Source organism: Mesoplodon densirostris, chromosome 16 (genome assembly GCF_025265405.1).
Source record: "Mesoplodon densirostris isolate mMesDen1 chromosome 16, mMesDen1 primary haplotype, whole genome shotgun sequence".
Lineage (NCBI taxonomy): Eukaryota > Metazoa > Chordata > Mammalia > Artiodactyla > Ziphiidae > Mesoplodon > Mesoplodon densirostris.
The window spans coordinates 69,590,301-69,610,481 of record NC_082676.1 but is presented as its reverse complement, the minus strand read 5'-3'; the positions used below and the strand labels follow the sequence as shown (position 1 = coordinate 69,610,481).

At 47.8% G+C, this 20,181-nt stretch overlaps 1 protein-coding gene across 3 annotated transcripts in view; it reads right to left on the bottom strand.

Annotated features, from left to right (window-relative positions):
* RIN2 (Ras and Rab interactor 2) overlaps positions 1-20,181 on the bottom strand; it is a 229,459-nt gene that overhangs the window by 58,367 nt on the left and 150,911 nt on the right. For all 3 annotated transcript variants that reach the window (XM_060120207.1, XM_060120206.1, XM_060120208.1), the window contains one exon: positions 4,780-4,880. In XM_060120207.1, coding sequence (XP_059976190.1) covers positions 4,780-4,880 — 101 coding nt within the window. The remainder of the gene's footprint in view (positions 1-4,779; positions 4,881-20,181) is intronic.

Below are 20,181 nucleotides of genomic sequence, written 5' to 3'. Positions count from 1 at the left end.
GTGATGAGTCCAGGTGGGGATGCGGGTGGAGCACTGGTGACGTGCCTGCCCAGAGGCACCCTTCCCCCAAATGAAAAGGGATTGGGAAATCACGGGGGAAGGAGGGGAAAGTAAAAAGCCTTTATTTTCCCATCCTCTAGTCTTTGCGGGAAAGGGGTGGGGAGGAAGAGGAAATAAGCTGCAGCATTTGGAGAGAACATCGACAAGAAACCCGTCATCCTCCTCCGGGCTTCCCAGCTTCTCTTCAATAAAACACCAGCAGAGGGCCTGGGGCACAGCTAATCAGCTGCTCCCTTATTGGTAAACATTACAACAGCCTGTAACTCAGAACTGATGGAGGAAGCAAGGCTGGAACATAGGGGGAAGGGGCTCTGGGCCCTCCCTCTGCTTTGCTAGGGAGGAAGCTTAAGGCCTATCACACATCTTCAACTTTTTATTTTTTTACGCACTAGCTGGGATCCCCTAATTGCTTTACGAGCGTGACGTCTTGTTTCTGCAAGAGGCTTCTGGTGCTTGAATACTTTTAGGATCTCCAAGGGACTGGCATCTGTCATTTGTCCATTCACCAAACATTTACTGAGTGTATGCTATATGCCAGACACCATTCTGGGCACTGAAAACACAGCACTGAACACAGACCAAATTCCTGCTCTCACAGAGCTTACTTTCTAGTGCTGGGAGTCGGAAGACACATGATTAGGCAAGTGAATCTATGTCAGGTCTGTATAAGTTCTACAAATTAAGATAAAGCCAGGGGCTTCCCTGGTGGCGCAGTGGTTGAGAATCCGCCTGCTAATGCAGAGGACATCGGTTCAAGCCCTGGTCTGGGAAGATCCCACATGCCGCAGAGCAACTAAGCCCATGCGCCACAACTACTGAGCCTGTGCTCTAGAGCCCGTGAGTCACAACTACTGAGCCCGTGTGCCACAACTACTGAAGCCCACGGGCCTAGAGCCCGTGCTCTGCAACGAGAGAAGCCACCGCAATGAGAAGCCCGCGCACTGCAATGAAGAGTAGCCCTCCCTCACCGCAACTAGAGAAAGCCCGCGCACAGCAACGAAGACCCAACACAGCCATAAATAAAATAAATAAATTTATTTAAAAAAAAAAAGATAAAGCCAGCTAAGGGGACAGAAGAAGGGAAGGTCCGTGGGTGATTGCTTCCTGGAGGAAAGGCATTCCAGGCAGAGGGAACAGTAGGTACAAAGGTCGGAGGGGAGGAGCCTGCTTGGCCAGGAGCCGGGGTGCTGGAGCAGACAGATGGAGGGGAAGACACCGTAAGAAGAACCGGTGAGGATGGGGAGGGATCGGATCCCACAGGGCTGAAGGATTTTGGTTTTAAATGGAAAACTACTAAAGGGCTTTGAACGGGAGTGCCGTGACTTGGATTCAGAGGAACTGAAGTCAGAGCATCCTCTCTGCTGCTTAGATAACAGCCCAGAGAAGGTGGGTCGGTGATGATGAAGCAGAGGCACCAGGCAGGGGTCTACTGCAGTGGGGGTGAGGGGTGGTCCGACCCTGGGTCTATCTTACCAGTAGAGCTGCAAGGATCTGGAGGGGGAGGGGAAGGCGGTTATGAGAGAAGAGGCATCAGGGTTGATGCAAGGCCCAAACACCTGGAGGCAGGTTACTGGGATGGGGAAGACCAGGGAAGAAGCAGGTTTGTGAAGGGAAACCGAGGGCTCAGTCTCGGTCTTTGTAAGTTTGAGATGCCAAAGGTCAGGCCGAGTGGGCAGCTGGATGCAAACATCTGGATTCCAAGAGAGGACCAGCATAGGGATGGATACAAGTTGGGAATCACCAACATATAGATAGGATCAAAGCCACAAGCCTGGATGAGATCGCACACAAAGTTACTCTAGAGATCTCTCTGTAGACAACAAACTGTACTTACCACGTGCCAACACTGTGCTAATAATAAGTCCTTTACAGCTATTGACTCAGTCGTCCTAACACCTCGGAGGTAAAGCTCCGCTATTATCCCCATTTTACTGATGTGGACACTAAGGCACTTACTCAGAGAGACAAGGGGACAGTGCAGAGGCCTCTGGGTACTCCAGAGCCAGGAGGGCAGGGAGACCAGGAGGAACCAGCCAGGACACTAGAAGCGGTGGCAGGTGAGGTGAGAGGAAACCAGGGAGCATGGTGTCCCCAAAGCCCACAAGTGTCCCTGCAGGGGACAGGAGGTGGGAGCTGACCACTGGATGGAAGAAAGGGACGTCTTTGCTTTCACTAACCTGGTTCTGAAATTACTTTCCTCCCATTTCGGATGCAGGCAACAAATCCCAGTAGTTCTCTCAGCCCCTGAGACTCTGTCACCAGCAGCAGCCCTAGGTGCTTTCACTGTCGGCGCAGAAGTACCCTGTGTGCTCACCTCTGCTTCCAGACGACAGCAGTTCCTAGACCCACAGCCTCACTTGGCTTTTTAACGTGTCAGTAAAGAAGTATCTATGCTGTGAAATCACACATGTTCAAAATCTGATCCTTGTATCCCAATACAACTGTTTCCCCTGTCAGCCTACATATTGTATACCATGCATTTAAAATATCCTGAGAAGGGGTTCATGACACCAGGCAAGGTTTAAAGATCTCCAGCTCATCTCAATATTAACCACAGACGAACAACCAAAAGCCACTGCAGGTGGGGAACAGCATCCTAACCTAGGGCGCCAGCTTGGCACTTAACCTCGCATTCCACAAGCTAAGGAAGCCCCGACACTTTCTGATGACTGTGTCTGGGGCAGGTGAGGTTAGATCACAGCTCACAGGCACCCTCACCGAGGACGATGCCACAAAGGAAGACGACTGTGATGCATCCCTGAGGCCACCAGGACGTGCCCAGCCCAGGTATGGGGGATGGGCGGGCAATTGCTTCTTCTCTCTACAGGGGTCTCACCTGAGACGACTCTGATACCCCTACTCCTTCTCCTGCCCTCTCGTCTGCCCTTTGGGCTGCTCGGTGCCAGGCTGACCTGCTGTTTCCCTGTGACCACAGCTCTGCTCTGCCTTCGCTTTGGAAGCAGCTCAGAATGCTCCTCATCATGCCCTGCCCCCGTCATCTGGCTCTCCTGACTTCTCTGCTGGGCAAAACGGAGGGATTAAAACAAAGTCACTGTTCCACGCTTCCAAACAATCAATCAGAGACCCCAGCACAGAAGCCACAGCCTCCTCAGGCTGGCTTTTTTTTCCATGTCACATGGGTCCCACATCAGCAGAACGAGGGTCATGACGGAGCTTTCCTTTATAGGGTCATTAGGAGATTCAAAGAGTTGGCAGCTGTAATGCACTTAGAACAGTGGCTGGCACGTGGTAAACACCATATACATCGTTAAATAAAGACAATCTTGACTTTTCTGATTCCCATTTTTAAAAAAACAAGTAAAATGCCTTTTATAATTCATAAATTCAGCGTTAACCAGCATAGCATTCAAGAATAACTGACATTAACCTGGAAAAAAAAAAAGGTATGGTGGAATGCTTACAGTCATTCTTAAATTTGAAAAGCTTAAAGGAGATGTTAAGGGTAAAGAGAGATCCTCTGGCTAAAAGTTCCACGGAGTTTTGAACTACTCTGAACATGGAGCAGAAAATCTCTAATCAAAGATCATTGTGCATTTGTCTAGTTTGTGGGGAAAAAAATGAAACCACCAAAGCTGTTCACACTGAGATCAAGGGGAATCACAAAATGCCACGGCGAGGACCACCTGGTCTTCCTCCGTCGTTTTTGTAGGAAGGAGAGGAAATGGAAGGCACGAGAATTTTCCACAGCTAAGGGGGAAACTCTCCAGAGACGCAGGGTGTGGAAGTACCATCTCCCAGCTGCAGGGTGCCTCGCTGGGGCTGCCAGCTCTCCCCTCCTCCACGGCAGGAACAAGTCTGGCTGGTTTGAAACTTGCCTGGATAACCAGAACCCGGTTCGCCTGCCTCTGCAGGACCCCTCCTGCCCAGTCTCATGACTTGCAAGCAAAACCAACCCTGCAGATCTCACCCTTGCCCTGCACCAGGCAACCTCGACTCCATTTCCCGAGAAAAGGGGGAAGCTGTTAAGGAATCTGGCCTCCGGGGCACCAAGTGTCCATGCCGTTTTTGTACTGCTTATGCTCTGTTGCCCTTGCTAGAAATGAACTAGAGCCTCCAAGAGCTGGAAGCGGTTTGGGGGATCTCCTCCAGCCTGCCCCCCACCCCGACCTCTGCACCCCCATTCTGCAGAAAAAGCCCGTCCCTAACTACCTACCTAGACCACATGCAGTGTGAACACATTGTAACACATCTAACCAGTGCCTTCCTTAATAGCTCACAACCACATCTGATTTCCAACACTCTGGGCTGGATCGCATTTCAGGCTAAGGGCCACGGAAGGGGCTGCGGTTTTTTCTGACCTGAGAATGCAAAACGAGTCCATCCTCTTTAGTGCTCCCTTTAAACCTTCTGGAGACTGACACGGGCTACACTGAATTCTATTTTGCACACGGAGGATTCCACTGCGTTACTGTTTCCATCATTGTGAGTAGGTGGATGTGACAGACAGAACTTTAGCTTTCCAGGTTCTGATGCCAGGAGGAATGGAGAAGGTGTAAAATTCAAGTGCCTTCACAGGGATTACCGGGAACCCGGACAACTGGTTCCTAGGCCACTCCCACCTCCTACAGAGAGCTTCTTCTGGAGCGGCCACCACACCCCCAGCTCCCAAACCTGAGGGGTGACCGGAACGGCAGTCCTCGTGGCTAACAGGCTCACGTCGCCCCCATCACGTGCCCGACGCCTAATCGCCTCGGTCACCTGTGGGCTTCTGTGGGTCCCAGGCCATTTTCCAGGCTGACATCTGTCTGCACCATCTCCTGTTTCAGTTCTCCAATCTCCGAGACGATTGTGTCAATGAGCTATTCAAAGACAAAAATAGTGTGACGTCAGGAAGTGGAAGAGGCGTGTGCAGAGCTGAGCAGCTTCAGCCGCTGCAATAGGAGCACAGAGATGACCACCTTTTTTTTTTTTTTTTAAATCCTGGCTTTGTGAATTTCCTTTACCCAGCCGGGGGCGGGGCGGGGGGGGGCGGAATAGAGAGGGAGGGAGCAGCTTCTTAAAAAGAGGAAGAACATAGGTTTCAGTATCACTTGAAGAAAAAAATATTGACACCCAGTTTGGCTTCTCAACATGACTACAAAGAGGAATAGGTAAATCTTGGCAAAACCAGGCCTCAAAATTCATATTGCCAAAGTGAAAACACCTAAAGGATGCCCTGGGTTAAAACGTATACCATCCTTATTCTGGTTACAGAAGCCTATTTCAAAGATATATACACTTGGCAAATCAGTTTCCAATGACTTTAAATTTATTTCTCGTCTTATTCTTTGCTTGCTTGCTTTCTTTTTTTTTTTTTTCTTTCTTTTTTTTTTTTTTTTTGATGAGAAGATTGTTAGGGGAAAGGGAAGAGAGGGGGTTGTGTGGGGCTGGGAGCAGGTGAGTGGGCAGTCAGGGAGCCACAGGGGGAAGAGATGGGCAAATGAGTCCTCTTCTTGGAAAAGACGTGTGTGGGCTCGCATTCCCCGCCCACATGCCTCGAAGAGGCTACATCTGACCCTGAAGTTTGGTGTGAATTCTTGAGCACCCCCATCTGTTCATTCAAAAGCATCTTCACTGGTGCTAACCCGGCTCTGCACGTGTGGAACAGAGGCTCTCAAAGTGTCACTGCTCATCCATTTTTTTTAAATGTAGTTAACTGTTTCACATAAATGTTACTTATGTCAATATGTAATCGATTACTGTTTTAAAATAAATATTTAAAATTTTTTCTTCATTTATTTCGTAATACAGCAAGTCCGCTACATACGAACGAGTTCCGTTCTGAGAGTGTGTTTGTAAGTCCAATTTGTTTGCTAAGTCCAACAAAGTTAGCCTAGGTACCCAACTAACACAGTTGGCTATATACCGCTGCTTTTACGCTTGCTTCCAGACATCCTGGGCTTGAAATAAAGATACTGTACTACTGTACTCTATACAGTACTGTAAAGTACACAAAAGCACATCCACTTGTAGAGGATGCATGCACGTGACAATGTACACCAGACACGTGAACTAACTTATGTGATTGGACGTGCGAATGCACGTTTGCATCTTTGAAAGTTCGCAACTTGAAGGTTCGTATGTAGGGGACTTACGGTACAGCAGGTATCTGTAGATATAATACACATGAACACAAGCTGTTTGTAGGGCCCTTTATAATTTTTAACAATGTGAAGGGGTCCTGGGATTTACAAAACACTTGAGAATCACTGTTTTGGCTAAAGACAGGTGTCGTCTTGCCTCAAGCAGCTTTCATCCCACCCAGACTCTGGGAGAAATTTCATTTTGAGCTTAGAGACTGTTCCAAAATGTTGACGTCCATCTATTCATTCATTCATTCATAACTTTATGGCTACCCACTTCCTGCCATGCCCTGCAAGTGTAGAGCAGGATTGACAATCCTCACGGAGATGACATTCTGGTGGGACACAGACCAGAGCACTGAGCACTGAGACATTCCAGAATGAAAAGAGAGTCACGTGATGCTGTAGGGAGCAGCTAAAGGGCCACCTTAGCTATGGCAGGATGGTCAGGACAGGTCTTCCAGGAAGTGATGGAGCCCTGAATGACAAGGGAGCCATGAAAAGATCAAGAGAAGAGCCATCCACACAGAGTCCCAGAGGTTAGGGAGGCATGTGGAAGGGTGCAGTCTGCCTGCAACCAGAACTTGTCCGCCTTCTAGATCATGGCACCCTTGGATTTGAGTTTTCAACTGAGAACCATTGGAGGGCTTTAGTGGGGGAATGGCATTTTACCTGTTTTATGTTCTAAAAAGATCCCCTTGGCTGTGGGTTAGAGACGGTTTGTAAGGAGAAGCAGCAAAACTAGTTAGGAGGCAACTGCAATGGTCCAGCCAAGAGGTGATGGTGGCTTTGGTCAAAGTGGTAGCAGTGGAATTAGAAAGAAGGGGGGAAATCCAGGAACAACTGAACACGGAAATTAATATAAGTTGATGGGCTGAACGTGGCAGTGGGGAAAGAGAAGAATCAAGGACAACTCCTAAGTTGTTGGCTTGAAAAATTAGAAAGATGACAGTGCCCTTGACTGAGATGGGAAAAAATGGGGAAGGATTAGATTTGAGGAAGAAATCAAGCTGGACACTGCACAGGTTAAGTTTTAACGGAGTTGCTTATTGGCCATCAATTAAATGTATTAAGTGGCTTTTGATATTAAGGGTGGAACAACCTGTACACTTGGAAGTCACTGGAATAGGTGTTAGTGTTTCAAAGTCCTGTGACAAGGAGAGATTACCTAAGTGGGTGGGGAAGTTAGAGAAGGGGCCCCAGCAAACAGCTCTGTGCACTCCCAATACTTAGAGGTCAGGAGACAGGAGACCAGCCAAGTCCATCCCCTTTGTGTGTGACTGGGGTGCAGGCTGTAGGTGGAGCTTCTGGAAGCACTGGGGCCTTGGGAGAGAAGACCAGGAGATCTTTTACACACAGTCCAGTGGCACAAATTAAAAAGTCTGACAATGCCAAATACTTGAGGACATGGGAAAACAAACCCTCACGTGTTTGGAGAGCACTTTGGAGAGTGATGTGCAGTTTCTTGTAGAGCTGGAGATACACAGACCTGCATATGTACTACTTACGAGAGAAACTCATGCATGTGGGTGCAGGGAGACCTTGAGAAGAATATTGGCTGTACCGCCATTTGTAAGAAAACCAAATTATAAGCACCTAAATGTCCATCAATTGGAGAATGGATAAATGGAGGGATAGAATACTACGTGGCAGTTAAAAGTAATGAACCAGATTATATGGATCAACACATATATAGACATAAAAGCTCAAACAAGTTTTCATAAAAGCAAAAACAAAAAAGGTTGAAAAGGATTACATTCAGTATATGGGGTTTAAAGCCAGGCAAAATTGTACTATTGAGGGTTTGTAGATATACACATAAATAAAGACACCTCCAGGACTTCCCTGGTGCTGCAGTGGTTGAGAGTCCGCCTGCCGATGCAGGGGACGCAGGTTCGTGCCCCGGTCCGGGAGGATCCCGCATGCCGCGGAGCGGCTGGGCCCGTGAGCCATGGCCGCTGAGCCTGCGCGTCCAGAGCCTGTGCTCCGCAACGGGAGAGGCCACAACAGTGAGAGGCCCGCGTACCGCAAATAAATAAATAAATAAATAAAGACAACTCCAAGATGCAGTACAGGGTTATCATCCTAAACCTCAGGAAGAGAAGTGGATGGAGGTGAGCACAGGTAGAGGGGCTCAACCTCTGGCAACTTTTCATTTCTTAAAGCAAAATGACAAAAGGATGAGATTTGATGGAGCTCATGATGTGTGTTTTAGTATCACGTGTGATCTTCTGTATGTTTAAACGACTTCATCATCAAAATTATTAGGAAAATAAGAAAAAGGGTGGATGCGTATGAAAATGGAAAAAGGAGGAACCAAAACGGTGGGAGGAGTGGGGTGAGCTTGGTGGGTCCCCCCTCCCATTCTAGGCCGTGGCTGGGGTCCTGGACAGGAGCGCCACACACAGCCCATGAGGGACACACAGGACAGACAGGCCTGCCCTGGGGAGGCCCGGCCTCGGGCAGACCTCGGAGGAAAGATTCCCACTGCAGCACATTTAACCTCTCTGCCCTCAGTCCCTTTCACAGCCACAACTGTGATCTCCATGTCAAAATCCCAAATGGCTTTCCCCAGGAAAAGCAGCTGACCTGCGCCGGCCAGGTTGTTTTGTCCCAAACACACACTACAAACTGTGGTTGTCACTCAGCAGCACTCGGATGGCAAATCACAGGTAACGCTGCTTATCTGTAAAGCAGAAGGGAGGCGTGGTGCTCCCAAGACACAAAGGTGGCTGATGACAGAGGGTGCCCCTGGCTGGATGGCTAAGGGGCTCTTCAGGCCGGATGAGGGCTTTTTCAGCCCCTCCATCCCTTTCGACCCCAACTCATCCACCTGACGGCACAGATTTACCCGACAAATGGACCAGAGGCTAGGGGTCCAGAGCCAGGCCAGCCTCTGAGTGACCCGTTTATACGCCCACCAGGCCCCTCCAACAGCAAGAGTCATCCTGAAATCTCTGCCGCCCCCTGAGGTCGGCCCAGATGTCACTGATGGGATTTGAGCTGTTCCCCACATTGTCCCCAGATACACGTGTGTGTGTGTGGGGGGGGGGATTGGTTTTAATTCCTGCAGATGTTTGACCTCATCCCTGTGCTCTCATGTTCTTCCAGATTTCAGGCCTCGAGGGCAAACAGAGATAACTTACCACCCACCAAAGGGGACCAGTTTGAACCTCAGTTTTGGCCTTTTCCCATGTCAAAGCCAGCAGTGGTTTCAGTGTAAGCGCTTTATCCAAGTCAGAGTTACCTCATCAAAATTTCTCCAAATCCACTTACACAACCCGAACCCCCAACACATCCTGGTCCCTGTCGAGAATTCCTACAGGGGGGAAGGGGCTGCCTAAGCATGTGCCAAGCTGGGAAGCCAGCGCTTCTGTCCACAAGCCTGATTGGCCGCCCAGGACATGCCATGGACACCTGGGAAGGAGGCAATAGAGCCAAAGGGCTGTTCTTCAGTGAATCACCTCCAGAGATGGGCCATCGGGTTCCAGGGCACTGAGCTGGTGAGAGAGTAGTTCTTGCACCAAAACACATCAGGTGTGATCCATCTCTCCAGAAAACTCCACAGGCAGTGACACGGTCAGGGCACGGCAGAGCCCGCTCTGATAGAGCCAGGGCACTGCCTGTGTCCGCCACGCCGCTTGGGGAGACGGGGCTGGTGGGTTGGACGTACCAGCAGGACGGGCCCTTCTGCAGCCACCACAGGGGGACCAAGCTAGGCATTGGGTCTCTGGGTCCCTCCCTCATTCTGCTCAGAAAGCCAGCACCCTGGGGCCCCAAACTCTCCGGCAGCCAGGCCAAGGGCAGGAGAAGAATTCGGGAAGTCCCAGGTTCTTTCCCAACATCACACCCAGGACTCAGCCTGGACAAGGTGGGACCTGCCAGGCTCTAGCCTGGCACAGGAGTCTACAGTGATATGGACCACTGTGTAATCATTCTGGGTAATGTCCCAGTCGGCGGGAACCTCATCTTCAGGGCCACACTTCCAGCAGCAGGCGGGCACAGTGTGGAGGCAGCCAGCTTCCAGCCACTCCCGGGTGGTCTGGCAGCAAGGAGGGGTGGTGAGCGCCCCAGCTGGGGCTCGGGAAGACCTGCCTTCAAATCCCGCCTCGGCCTCCTGTCAGCTGAGTCCTGCACCCATCTGGGCCCACTCACCCCTGGACCCTGGATGCTTTGGGGAGAGAGCTGGAGGATTAAATAGGATGATGACATTGAAACGTTCTGCAGCATGCCCCTAAATGCTCACGCATTCTCTTCCTAGTTAAATTCTCTCTTTATATCAATGGTGACCAGCTAGGAAGCAGAGAGCTGATAAAGCTGACACTTCAAACGGACTCACACACCTCCCAGCCTGCAAAGAGGCCATTTCATCCCCAGCAGCCGACTGGATCTACAAAAGACCAGTGTTCGCAGACTCCAACTCTCCTGCCTGTCTGCCCAGAAGTCTCTAATCTCGAGATCTGCCCACTAGATGTCAATTTCCCCCACCGGGAGAGAAGCTGTTGTCTGCCACCCCGGCTTGCAGGGCAGGCTGGAGGGAGGGAGAAGGGAGGGACTCCAAATCTTGTTTTCTTTCTTTCAGGGTTAGATAAAAGGAGAAAAATTCTCTTGAAGGTCAAGTAAAAATAAAACGATAAAGTACTTATAGAGCAAGTTCTGGTACAGCGCTCTTGGAATTCCAGGACCAACTCAGGAATGTTATCCGCGGTGCGGTTCTGAAAAGGATGTGTCGCTGATAGATGAAGACTTGAAACCTAGGGTGTGGGAAAAGTCAAGTGCTTGGCCCTTAGCCACGGAATTTCTATCCCCCAAGTGCATCAACTTGGCCTTGGGGTGTGATTGGCATTTACAATCCTATCAGATTTGTGGGATTAGACCCAGCTCCAGGTCATGAACAACCACTGACCCTGACAACTGCCTTTCCTGTCTGCTTCTGCTGAGCTGGAGAAGCCTCCTGGTCTTGCGGGCACACGCCATGCTGGAGTTTTTCTGAAGCAGTCTGGAGAATAATGGACTTCCTACAAACTTTCAAATGATCTTTGCCCCCAGGAACCGTCACCATGGAAACAAAGAAGTAATGAAAGCTGCTTCCTTTCAACCTGCAGAGGGTTGTCTGGGGAATAATGTTGGAGCATCTAGGAACCTTGTCCTTTTCTTTGTTTTGCTTTTACTCTGTGTGTGTCACGTCTCCCAAGAGTGTTTGCATTTACATTTTTGAAATTTAATTAAAATTACAAACATAATACATTCCCATGAAAAACACAGATTATTGTAGTTGTAGATGAAGAGTGTTGCCTGTCACATCAGTAAACAAAGGATGTCAGGGCCATCAAGCCAGCAGCCACTGCAGTTCCATGACTGTGCACGCTGAGGGGACTCAAAACAGGATAGGGTCCCTAGATAGCTACGGTGCATATCAAGGAATGATGTCGTGCTTCCCTGGTGGCGCAGTGGTTGAGAATCTGCCTGCCGATGCAGGGGACACGGGTTTGAGTCCTGGTCTGGGAAGATCCCACGTGCCGCAGAGCAACTGGGCCCGTGAGCCACAGCTACTGAGCCTGCGCGTCTGGAGCCTGTGCTCCGCAACAAGAGAGGCCGCGACAGTGAGAGGCCCGCGCACCACGATGAAGAGTGGCCCCCGCTTGCTGCAACTAGAAAAAGCCCTCGCACAGAAATGAAGACCCAACACAGCCATAAATAAATAAATTAATTAATTTTAAAAAAGGAATGATGTCAATGAGCCAGACCCTTGCATCTTTCCCATACGAAAGTGCTAAATTCATTAATTTGAGATGTCTGTTTTTTCTTTAATGAACAGAAATCTTTTGATGTTCAGACTACTTGTTCTTTTTTGCAAAAACTCCTATATTTCTGGCTCCTCCCTGACCTCTCTGAAACGGTCCCTCAGAGTTATCACCTCAGGATGTCCACCAAATAAAACATAATTCTCAACTTTTAGGTTGTGCATTTTTTTAAGTCCACATAGTTAAAACTAATCTCCCTCAGGACTTCCCTGGCAGTCCAGTGGTTGAGACTCCACGCTCCCAATGCAGGGGGCATGGGTTCGATCCCTGGCTGGGGAACTAAGATCCTGCATGTCTCATGGCGCAGCCAAAAACAAACAAAACTAATCTCCCTTGATTAACAATACCTATAATCCCACCTACTCAGAGGGAACCACAACGATCAGTTTTGTATGTATCACTCTTGAATGTTATCACTGTGTGCTTTTTCTACCAGCTGGAATCGTACAGATGTATGGTCCTATACCTTGTTTACACTCATTTCACCCAAGGAAATCTTGTAGGATTTATCCATGTTGATACACGAAACCTTGGTTCATTCATTTTAAGTGGGAATGGTTTTCCACCAGAGGGATAAACCATGCAGGAGGAATATACCATGTATCCATTCTACCTTTTTTTTTTTTTTTGGCTGCGTTGGTCTTCGTTGCTCCGTACAGCCTTCTCGTTGCAGTGGCTTCTCTTATTGTGGAGCATGGGCTCTAGAGTGCTGCCTCAGTAGTTGTGGCGTGTGGGCTCAGTAGTTGTGGCTCACAGGCTCTAGACTGTAGGCTCAGTAGTTGTGGCGTACGGGCTTAGTTGCTCCGTGGCATGTGGGATCCAGGTATTGAACCCGTGTCCCCTGCATTGGCGGGCAGATGCTTAACCATTGCGCCACCAGGGAAGTCCTATCCATTCTATCTTGATAGATGTTTAGGTCATTTCCAATACGTTGATGTCACAATCCTTACCATAATGAACAGCCCTGTGTATTGTGTGAAACCTCAGAGAAAATGCCAGGTTCTAGGCATGTAATAGGTTGAGGTGGTACCATGTGGCTCTCCAGGGGTCCGTGTCCAGCTACAGTGCCTCCACCTTCTTTGAAAACATCCACCTCACTTAGTGTTTGCCGGTATCAGACTTCTAAGCTTTGGCTAATCTGATGAGTACAAGTGGCTTTTTATTGTCTTAATGTGCTTTGCCCAGATTATATGTGTCAGGGAGGAATAAACTTTCCTCTACCCTTCTAGGTTCTTCTGGCTGGTCTAAGAGTTAAGAACTAAAATAAATTAAATAAATTAAAGTGAGACAGATTAACAGCAGAAAATCAAACAAAAGTTTAATAACATGTACGCATGGGAGAGACCCAGGAGAACTGAGTAACTCGCCAAAATGGCCAAAACCTTTATATACCACCTTCAGCTCAAGACAAAAGAGGATGTTGGGATAGTGGTTTGGGGCTTCAAAGGGGAGGAGGGCAGTTCACATGAGATGGAACAGCAGATGTTTGGGAAACAAAGGTTTGCTGGGCCCTGCAGAGACAATGGGACCCAGAGAGGAGTTTGAACAGACTTCCTGTCCACCACCTCCTTCATATTAGAGGTATTTATGGTGACGGCTCCCTTCCTGGAACAGGTCCTCTGTCTGCATTCTTTTAGGCAGTTTAGGGGGAAGGTCAAAAGTTCTTCCTGAGTGTTTTTTTTTTTAATATTTATTTTATTCATTTATTTTGGCTGTGCCGGGTCTTAGTTGCGGCATGGAGACTCCTTAGTTGCGGCATGCATGCAGTATCTAGTTCCCCAACCAGGGATCAAACCTGGGCCCCCTGCATTGGAAGTGCGGATTCTTACCCACTGGACCACCAGGGAAGTCCCCTTCTGGAGTCTTTTGGGTGATTGTTTTCAGCTCCAAATAATCTGCATGCCAAAGAAATATTTTGGGGTGGCAACTTTTTCTCCCCTACCTATTTTTGCTGTCTATTTGTATTTCTTCCTCGGAAGGATTGCCTGTTCATTTATTTGCTGCCGTTTTGGGGTTTCTTGATTTTTCTTAAGTTGTGTAAGTTGTGGATATGAATCCATTGTCTCAAATATTTAAAAGATTTTCTCTCATCCCGCGTCTCTGTCTTTTACGTTTCGTTAAACTTTCTTTTTCTTTCTTTTTTTTTTTTTTGCAGTACGCAGGCCTCTCACTGTTGTGGCCTCTCCCGTTGCAGAGCACAGGCTCCGGACGCGCAGGCTCAGCGGCCATGGCTCACGGGCCCAGCCGCTCTGCGGCATGTGGGATCTTCCCGGACCGGGGCATGAACCCGCGTCCCCTGCATCGGCAGGCGGACTCTCAACCACTGCGCCACCAGGGAAGCCCTCGTTAAACTTTCAATGTTGATAGAATCAAAAGTTCCTTACGGTTCTTGCTGACTAAACTTTGCTAGGAAGACATACCTTATCTTGAAGTAATAAAGTCTCCTCTGTTTTATGCTAAGACACACATAGTTCTCCTATTTACATATGATGTATTTGTTTATTTGTAGGTCTTTCATCCATCTGGACTTAATTCTGAGTGTGATGTGAAGTCAGGACGAGGAGGTGAGGAGATGACTATAGTTAGGCCAGGGCTGGTTACCCATGCCCCCCGGTCCTCCGCCCCTAAACCCTGGCCGTGGGATGCCTACATCTGCCCCAAGGTGCCTTCTGCAGACCAAAGAATGTGCCCAGAAGGCTGCTTTTCCTCAATTTGCCCAAAGCCTGGGGGTGGCCCAGAAGGCATGAGCTCTGCCCTGGATTTTTCATTCCAAATGGAGAGCCAAAGGGTGCCACAGTATTTATGCCACTGTCCCTACTAGCCCTGTTGATCCAAAACGGCCCCTTAACCACAATCAGAACCTTCCCGTTTACCAAAAAACAACACACACTACCTTTTTATTCCACTTTCTCCTTTGGAGTTAAAAAAAATACAGCCCATCTCCAACACACTCACGTAGAGGAAAAGCTAATAAACAATCCACCCCTCCCCATCCTCTGAGTTAAGTGAATGGTTCGACACGAGTAACTTTCTGTTTTTAGCACAAAGTAGTAAATAGCAGTATTTAGAAGAAACAAACGCAAGTGAATAATTGAATATTTAAAAGCAGAATTTTGGCTAAAGGCCCAGCTTCAAATTCCTTTGGCTCTGCTAATTCAAGCAAGGCATCCTTGAGGAAATAATTTGACCCCTTAAATTTTCTCATCCATGAACTGAGGACACTCTGAGGCCTGCTCCTCAGGGCTGTTTAAGAGTCCAAGGAGGTGCTGCAGGCCAAGTCCGCAGCAGACGGGCACCTTTAGTGTTTGTCCGTGGGGAGAGGGCTTAGCGATGTACACCACCACCCTCGGAGGACAGAAAAGTGAGAGGTCTGGTTTAAGGCGTGCCAGAAGTACGGGCTGGGGTTAAGGATGCAGGATGTGCTGGCTGATTGTATCTGCTGGGGACGCAGGTCCTGCGGCAATGCCCATGAGGGAGCCCTCCACGTGCTATGTCCTCCCGGGCACCTGGATTCCACGGGGCTTGTTAGGGGCCTGATAAGCATGGATGTACTTTGTTTTTGTTTTTTTTTAAATGAATTTATTTATCTTTGGCTGCGTTGGGTCTTTGTTGCTGTGCGTAGGCTTTCTCTAGCTGCGGCGAGCAGGGGCTACTCTTCATTGTGGTGCGCGGGCTTCTCATTGCGGTGGCTTCTCTTGTTGCAGAGCACGGGCTATAGGTGTGGGGGCTTCAGTAGTTGTGGCTCGTGGGCTCAGTAGTTGTGGCGCACGGGCTTAGTTGCTGCACAGCATGTGGGATCTTCCCCGGACCAGGTCTTGAAGCCATGTCCCCTGCATTAGCAGGCAGATTCTTAACCACTGAGCCACCAGGGAAGTCCAGCATGGATGTACTTTGAATGGGTAGGAATATTTGAAATTCGGGGAGACCCAGTCAGTACTGGTGCCCCTTACGTGCACTGGTACTCCTTGCAGGACCTCATCGAGGGACCAGGCTTCAGTAGCGTTTAGCCTCTTGGGCCTTCCCCACGTCTGAAAAGCCCTGCAAACATCAGCCTGCACAGTGGCCTCCCCCGAGACTGGTGCTTCCGCCAGACATGTTAGGTGCTTCCCCAATGCCTTCAGGGGAAGGGAACTGGCCCTCCACGGCCAGCCCCAAGTCCCTTGTGGGAGGACGGAACCTGCTTTGTCTGGTGCACAGAGACCCAGAAGGGCCCTCAGAGTCAGTTCTGGACCACTGACTGATAGGCACTGGGGTGTAAATACTCCAGATCCCTCACCTCTGTTCCTTTAAGATGGAGCCAAAGTTACCCTCAGGGGACTGTGCTTGAACTTGGACACTTGCTGACCTTCTCTGCCCCACTCCGCTATGAGTTTCTCTTGGGAGCACTTCTTGATAAGCCACGTTCATGAAAATCTTTAGCTCTGGGTTTGTTTCTGGAGACACTGACCCAAGATGCCCCCAACCTTCCCACTTGGCCGCCCTCCTTCACCACCTGAGGTTGACGGTCCTGCATCTGGGACCCTCCTGGAGCCAGAGGCTCTCTCGAATGGCTCCCACCTGGATGTAAATTCTGTAGAGCAGGAACGGTGTCCTTCTGCTCTGTGGAGACCTCTGAACTCAGGACAGTCCGGGGCCCAGGAGCTGTTGAATGAATGGGTGCTCTTCCGTCTTCCGCCTTCCTCTTGGTAACTTCCCTGTTCATTTCCTTCTAGATCAGGGGTAAATCAGGGCACACAGTGGGTGGGGCTCCAGCCTGACCATTAGAGCCTCAGCTGGACACCATGGGGAAGTAGCTGACATTGTGGCAGCCACTGCAAAGGTGCCGCTTAAGAGTTTTCAATTATTCACAAGCAAACACACCGATGTGTTGCACATGCAGAGCGTAGAGCTCTCTTCTGAGCCGTGATTAAGTTCTCACTGAGTGGAAGCCGTTGGCTTTAAAACACGGCCTCTCTAATGACTCAATTGTAAACTCCTTCTGTCGACTTGTTAGAGAGACCCACACTGGCTCTACCCTGCCAGGCACTTGCCACTAAACATGGGGAGGCCCAAATATGGGGAGTAAATTGGTGCCACTTCTAGAGGCCCAGCCCAGAGCTGTCTGTTAGTTTAACCATATTTGAAATGATCCTCCACAGCAAACACTGATATAACTTTAAATTTAGTTACATTGGAAAAAAAATTTTTTTAAGATACACAGAGTGGGGCTTCCTTGGTGGCGCAGTGGTTAAGAATCCACCTGCCAATGCAGGGGACACAGGTTCGAGCCCCGGTCCAGGAAGATCCCACATGCCGTGGAGCAACTAAGCCAGTGCGCCACAACTACTGAAGCCTGCGCTCTAGAACCTGTGCTCTGCAACAAGAGAAGCCACCGCAATGAGAAGCCCACGCACCGCAACGAAGAGTAGCTCCCGCTCACCACAACTAGAGAAAGCCCGTGCACAGCAACGAAGACCCAACGCAGCCAAAAATAAATAAATTAAATAAATAAATTTATTAAAAAATAAAGGTACACAGATTGTCTGTAGTTCTACATATGAAACATGGAAGCAGCCAGTGTGGTGTACCTTGAAACAGTCGAATGACTGAGCTGAGGTCCTGATTTACTTTGTCAGTTGTCTGAGGCCAGTGTTGCGTTAGATTCTTCAGTGACCTCAGATGTCACAGATATCGCCATATCACTGCCCGTGGCTTTGTGTTTTAAGGTGAAATAATAAGCTAACCGACAGAAGCACAAAGCTCTTTCTAAGAGTTGGCACTAATGTTTCTACAGCCCTGGCTTCAGCGTTTGTGTCTGAAGTCTTGATTTTCCGTATTTTGAAAAGATTTTAAAGAAATGTTTACAGTGGTGATCATTTCGTAATGTACAGAAATACTGAATCACTGTGTTGTGCACCAGAAATTAACTTAGTCTTGTAGCTCAATTATACTTCAAAAACAAACAAACTGATAGAAAAAGAGATCAGATTTGTGGTTACCAGAGGTGGGAGTTGAGGGTCGGGGAGGGGAATTGGATGAAGGTAGTCAAAAGGTACAAACTTTCAGTTATAAGATAAATAAGTACTGGGATGTAATGTAAGAGAGTAAATCCTAAGAGTTCTCATCACAAGGAAAAAAAATCTTTTTTCTTTTTCTTTTCTTTTGTAGCTATATGAGATGATGGATGTTCATTCAACTTCGTGTGGTCATCATTTCATGATGTATGTAAGTCAGGTCATTATGCTGAACAGTGCTGGATGTCAATTATATCTCAGTAAAGCTGGGGGAAAATAAGAAAAAAAAAAGAAACATATATAGAGTACTCTAGGTCAACAACAGAGAAGACATACAATGTGCTCCACCAAATTTAAGATAGTATCATTATAAGACACCATCAAGAAAAAAAAAAGATCTGCCAGTTATAACACACCATTGACTATAGGATACACATAACTTCAGAGATGGTAAATTTTGAAAATCAGTACATCTTAGAATGGAAATGCGCTGTCAATTGTCTTCATGGAGCTCAAGTGGAAGGGCATGAGGTTGTGTTGGTCGACTGTTAGTGCCTTGTTTTGTTGTCTTCTTAGTAACAAACATGCTGCATGGGACTAACATCCTGGAACTTACAAAACAGGTGCAGTCAGATGACCAGCCAGCCCTCCAGCTTCCTGGGCTCCACCTGGCGCCCCCTCCAGGTGTGGCAGTCTCCCGAGAGGTGTTCCACGAAGCCAGAGGCTGGAAGACTGGCCAGAGCAGATTCCCACACAGCGAGCAGGCATCTCTGCTCAGGTCCTGGGAAAAAGGAAACTGGGAGGCCGATCGCATGGGAAACTAGAGCTAAAGCCCGAATGTGCTGCCCTTTCAGCCTTTGAGCATTCAGAGGAATCCCAACGTGGGTAGGTTCACCACTACAATCAGCCTTGTCCACCCACTCATTGGTTCAGCCACAAAAGTTGTTCCTACAGTTAAGAAAACTATGCAAAACTTGAAGCAAAAAGAGTTCCCTTCAAAGTCCTAGTTGGGCACCATCTAACAAGCCTGCTTAAGGGTCACCTGGGATCTCATTTTGTTCAACTCTTCTTTTTTTAAATTTTTTTCTCTGAATCGCACGTCTTGCGGGATCTTAGTTCCCCAACCAGGGATTGAACCCGGGACCCCGGAAGTGAATGCGCCGAGTCCTAACCACTGAACAGCCAGGGAATTTCCTCAACTCTTTTCTTTTGATGAAGGCTCAGACTCTGTAAAGTCAGATGCAGAACTTGTGGAAGATTGAAACGGTGCAAATGACATTTGTTTGGCAGAAAAGGTAACCCCAAAGGTTTTGGTTTTATTGCCCTGTCCACGTTGAGCCAGTTTTGTGTTAGGCTGAATTATATAAAATTGCAGTGTTGGAAGTGCAAAAAATGGTTGCATATCAGCAATATCAAGCCCATATCTAACCTTGCAAAGTTAGATACACAAAGCTGGCCAGTGGTAGATGTTAAAGCTGGTTCAAGATAAAATACTTTTGTCCACTCTTTATTTATTTACTTATTTTTTTGAAACAGCTTTTCATTAAACAGCAAAGCATACTGGCAACACAACTTTAAATGTTTGAAAATTAGGTCACAAGGGGATGCAAAATGTTTGCAGTATGACTATTATATATTCATACAGCTAAAGTCATCAAATCTTACACCAATACAAACATTAAGATTATTCCACGATTAGCCTAAATTTAATAACCATAAACTATATTAGTGGATCTCTCTTGCTATTTAATATTTTAACATTACTTCTGATACTGATTTCTTTACCAAATGGAATCTACAAACTAAATTTTAAAAAACTGTTAAATGACTAAAACTCTGCAAACCAGTAGTTGGGTTTACAGAAAATTCTGGGAGAAGTAGATAAAATACTGAGAAAGCATCAATTAGTATACATGTAAAACTCTCCCATTTTATTCACGATTCTGATACTAATACACTTTTAAGGGACTTTGCAAAGTTGATCATCTGGGTACTGCAAATAAACCTGAGACCAAACTTTATTCCCTTCTAGGTGTGGTTTACATAAGGTTAGCCAAACTTAATCCATTTTCTTATATATTCCCCCCCAAATCTATTCTGTGCCAGAGATAACACAAATTTGGACTAAAAACATTTGGAGATGGTTACAAGTACTTACCAAGTATTGAATACTTTTCCTACCCTATTTCTATTTTTCCTCAAAATTTTCTGTTTCAAACACACACACAACCAGAGCTCATC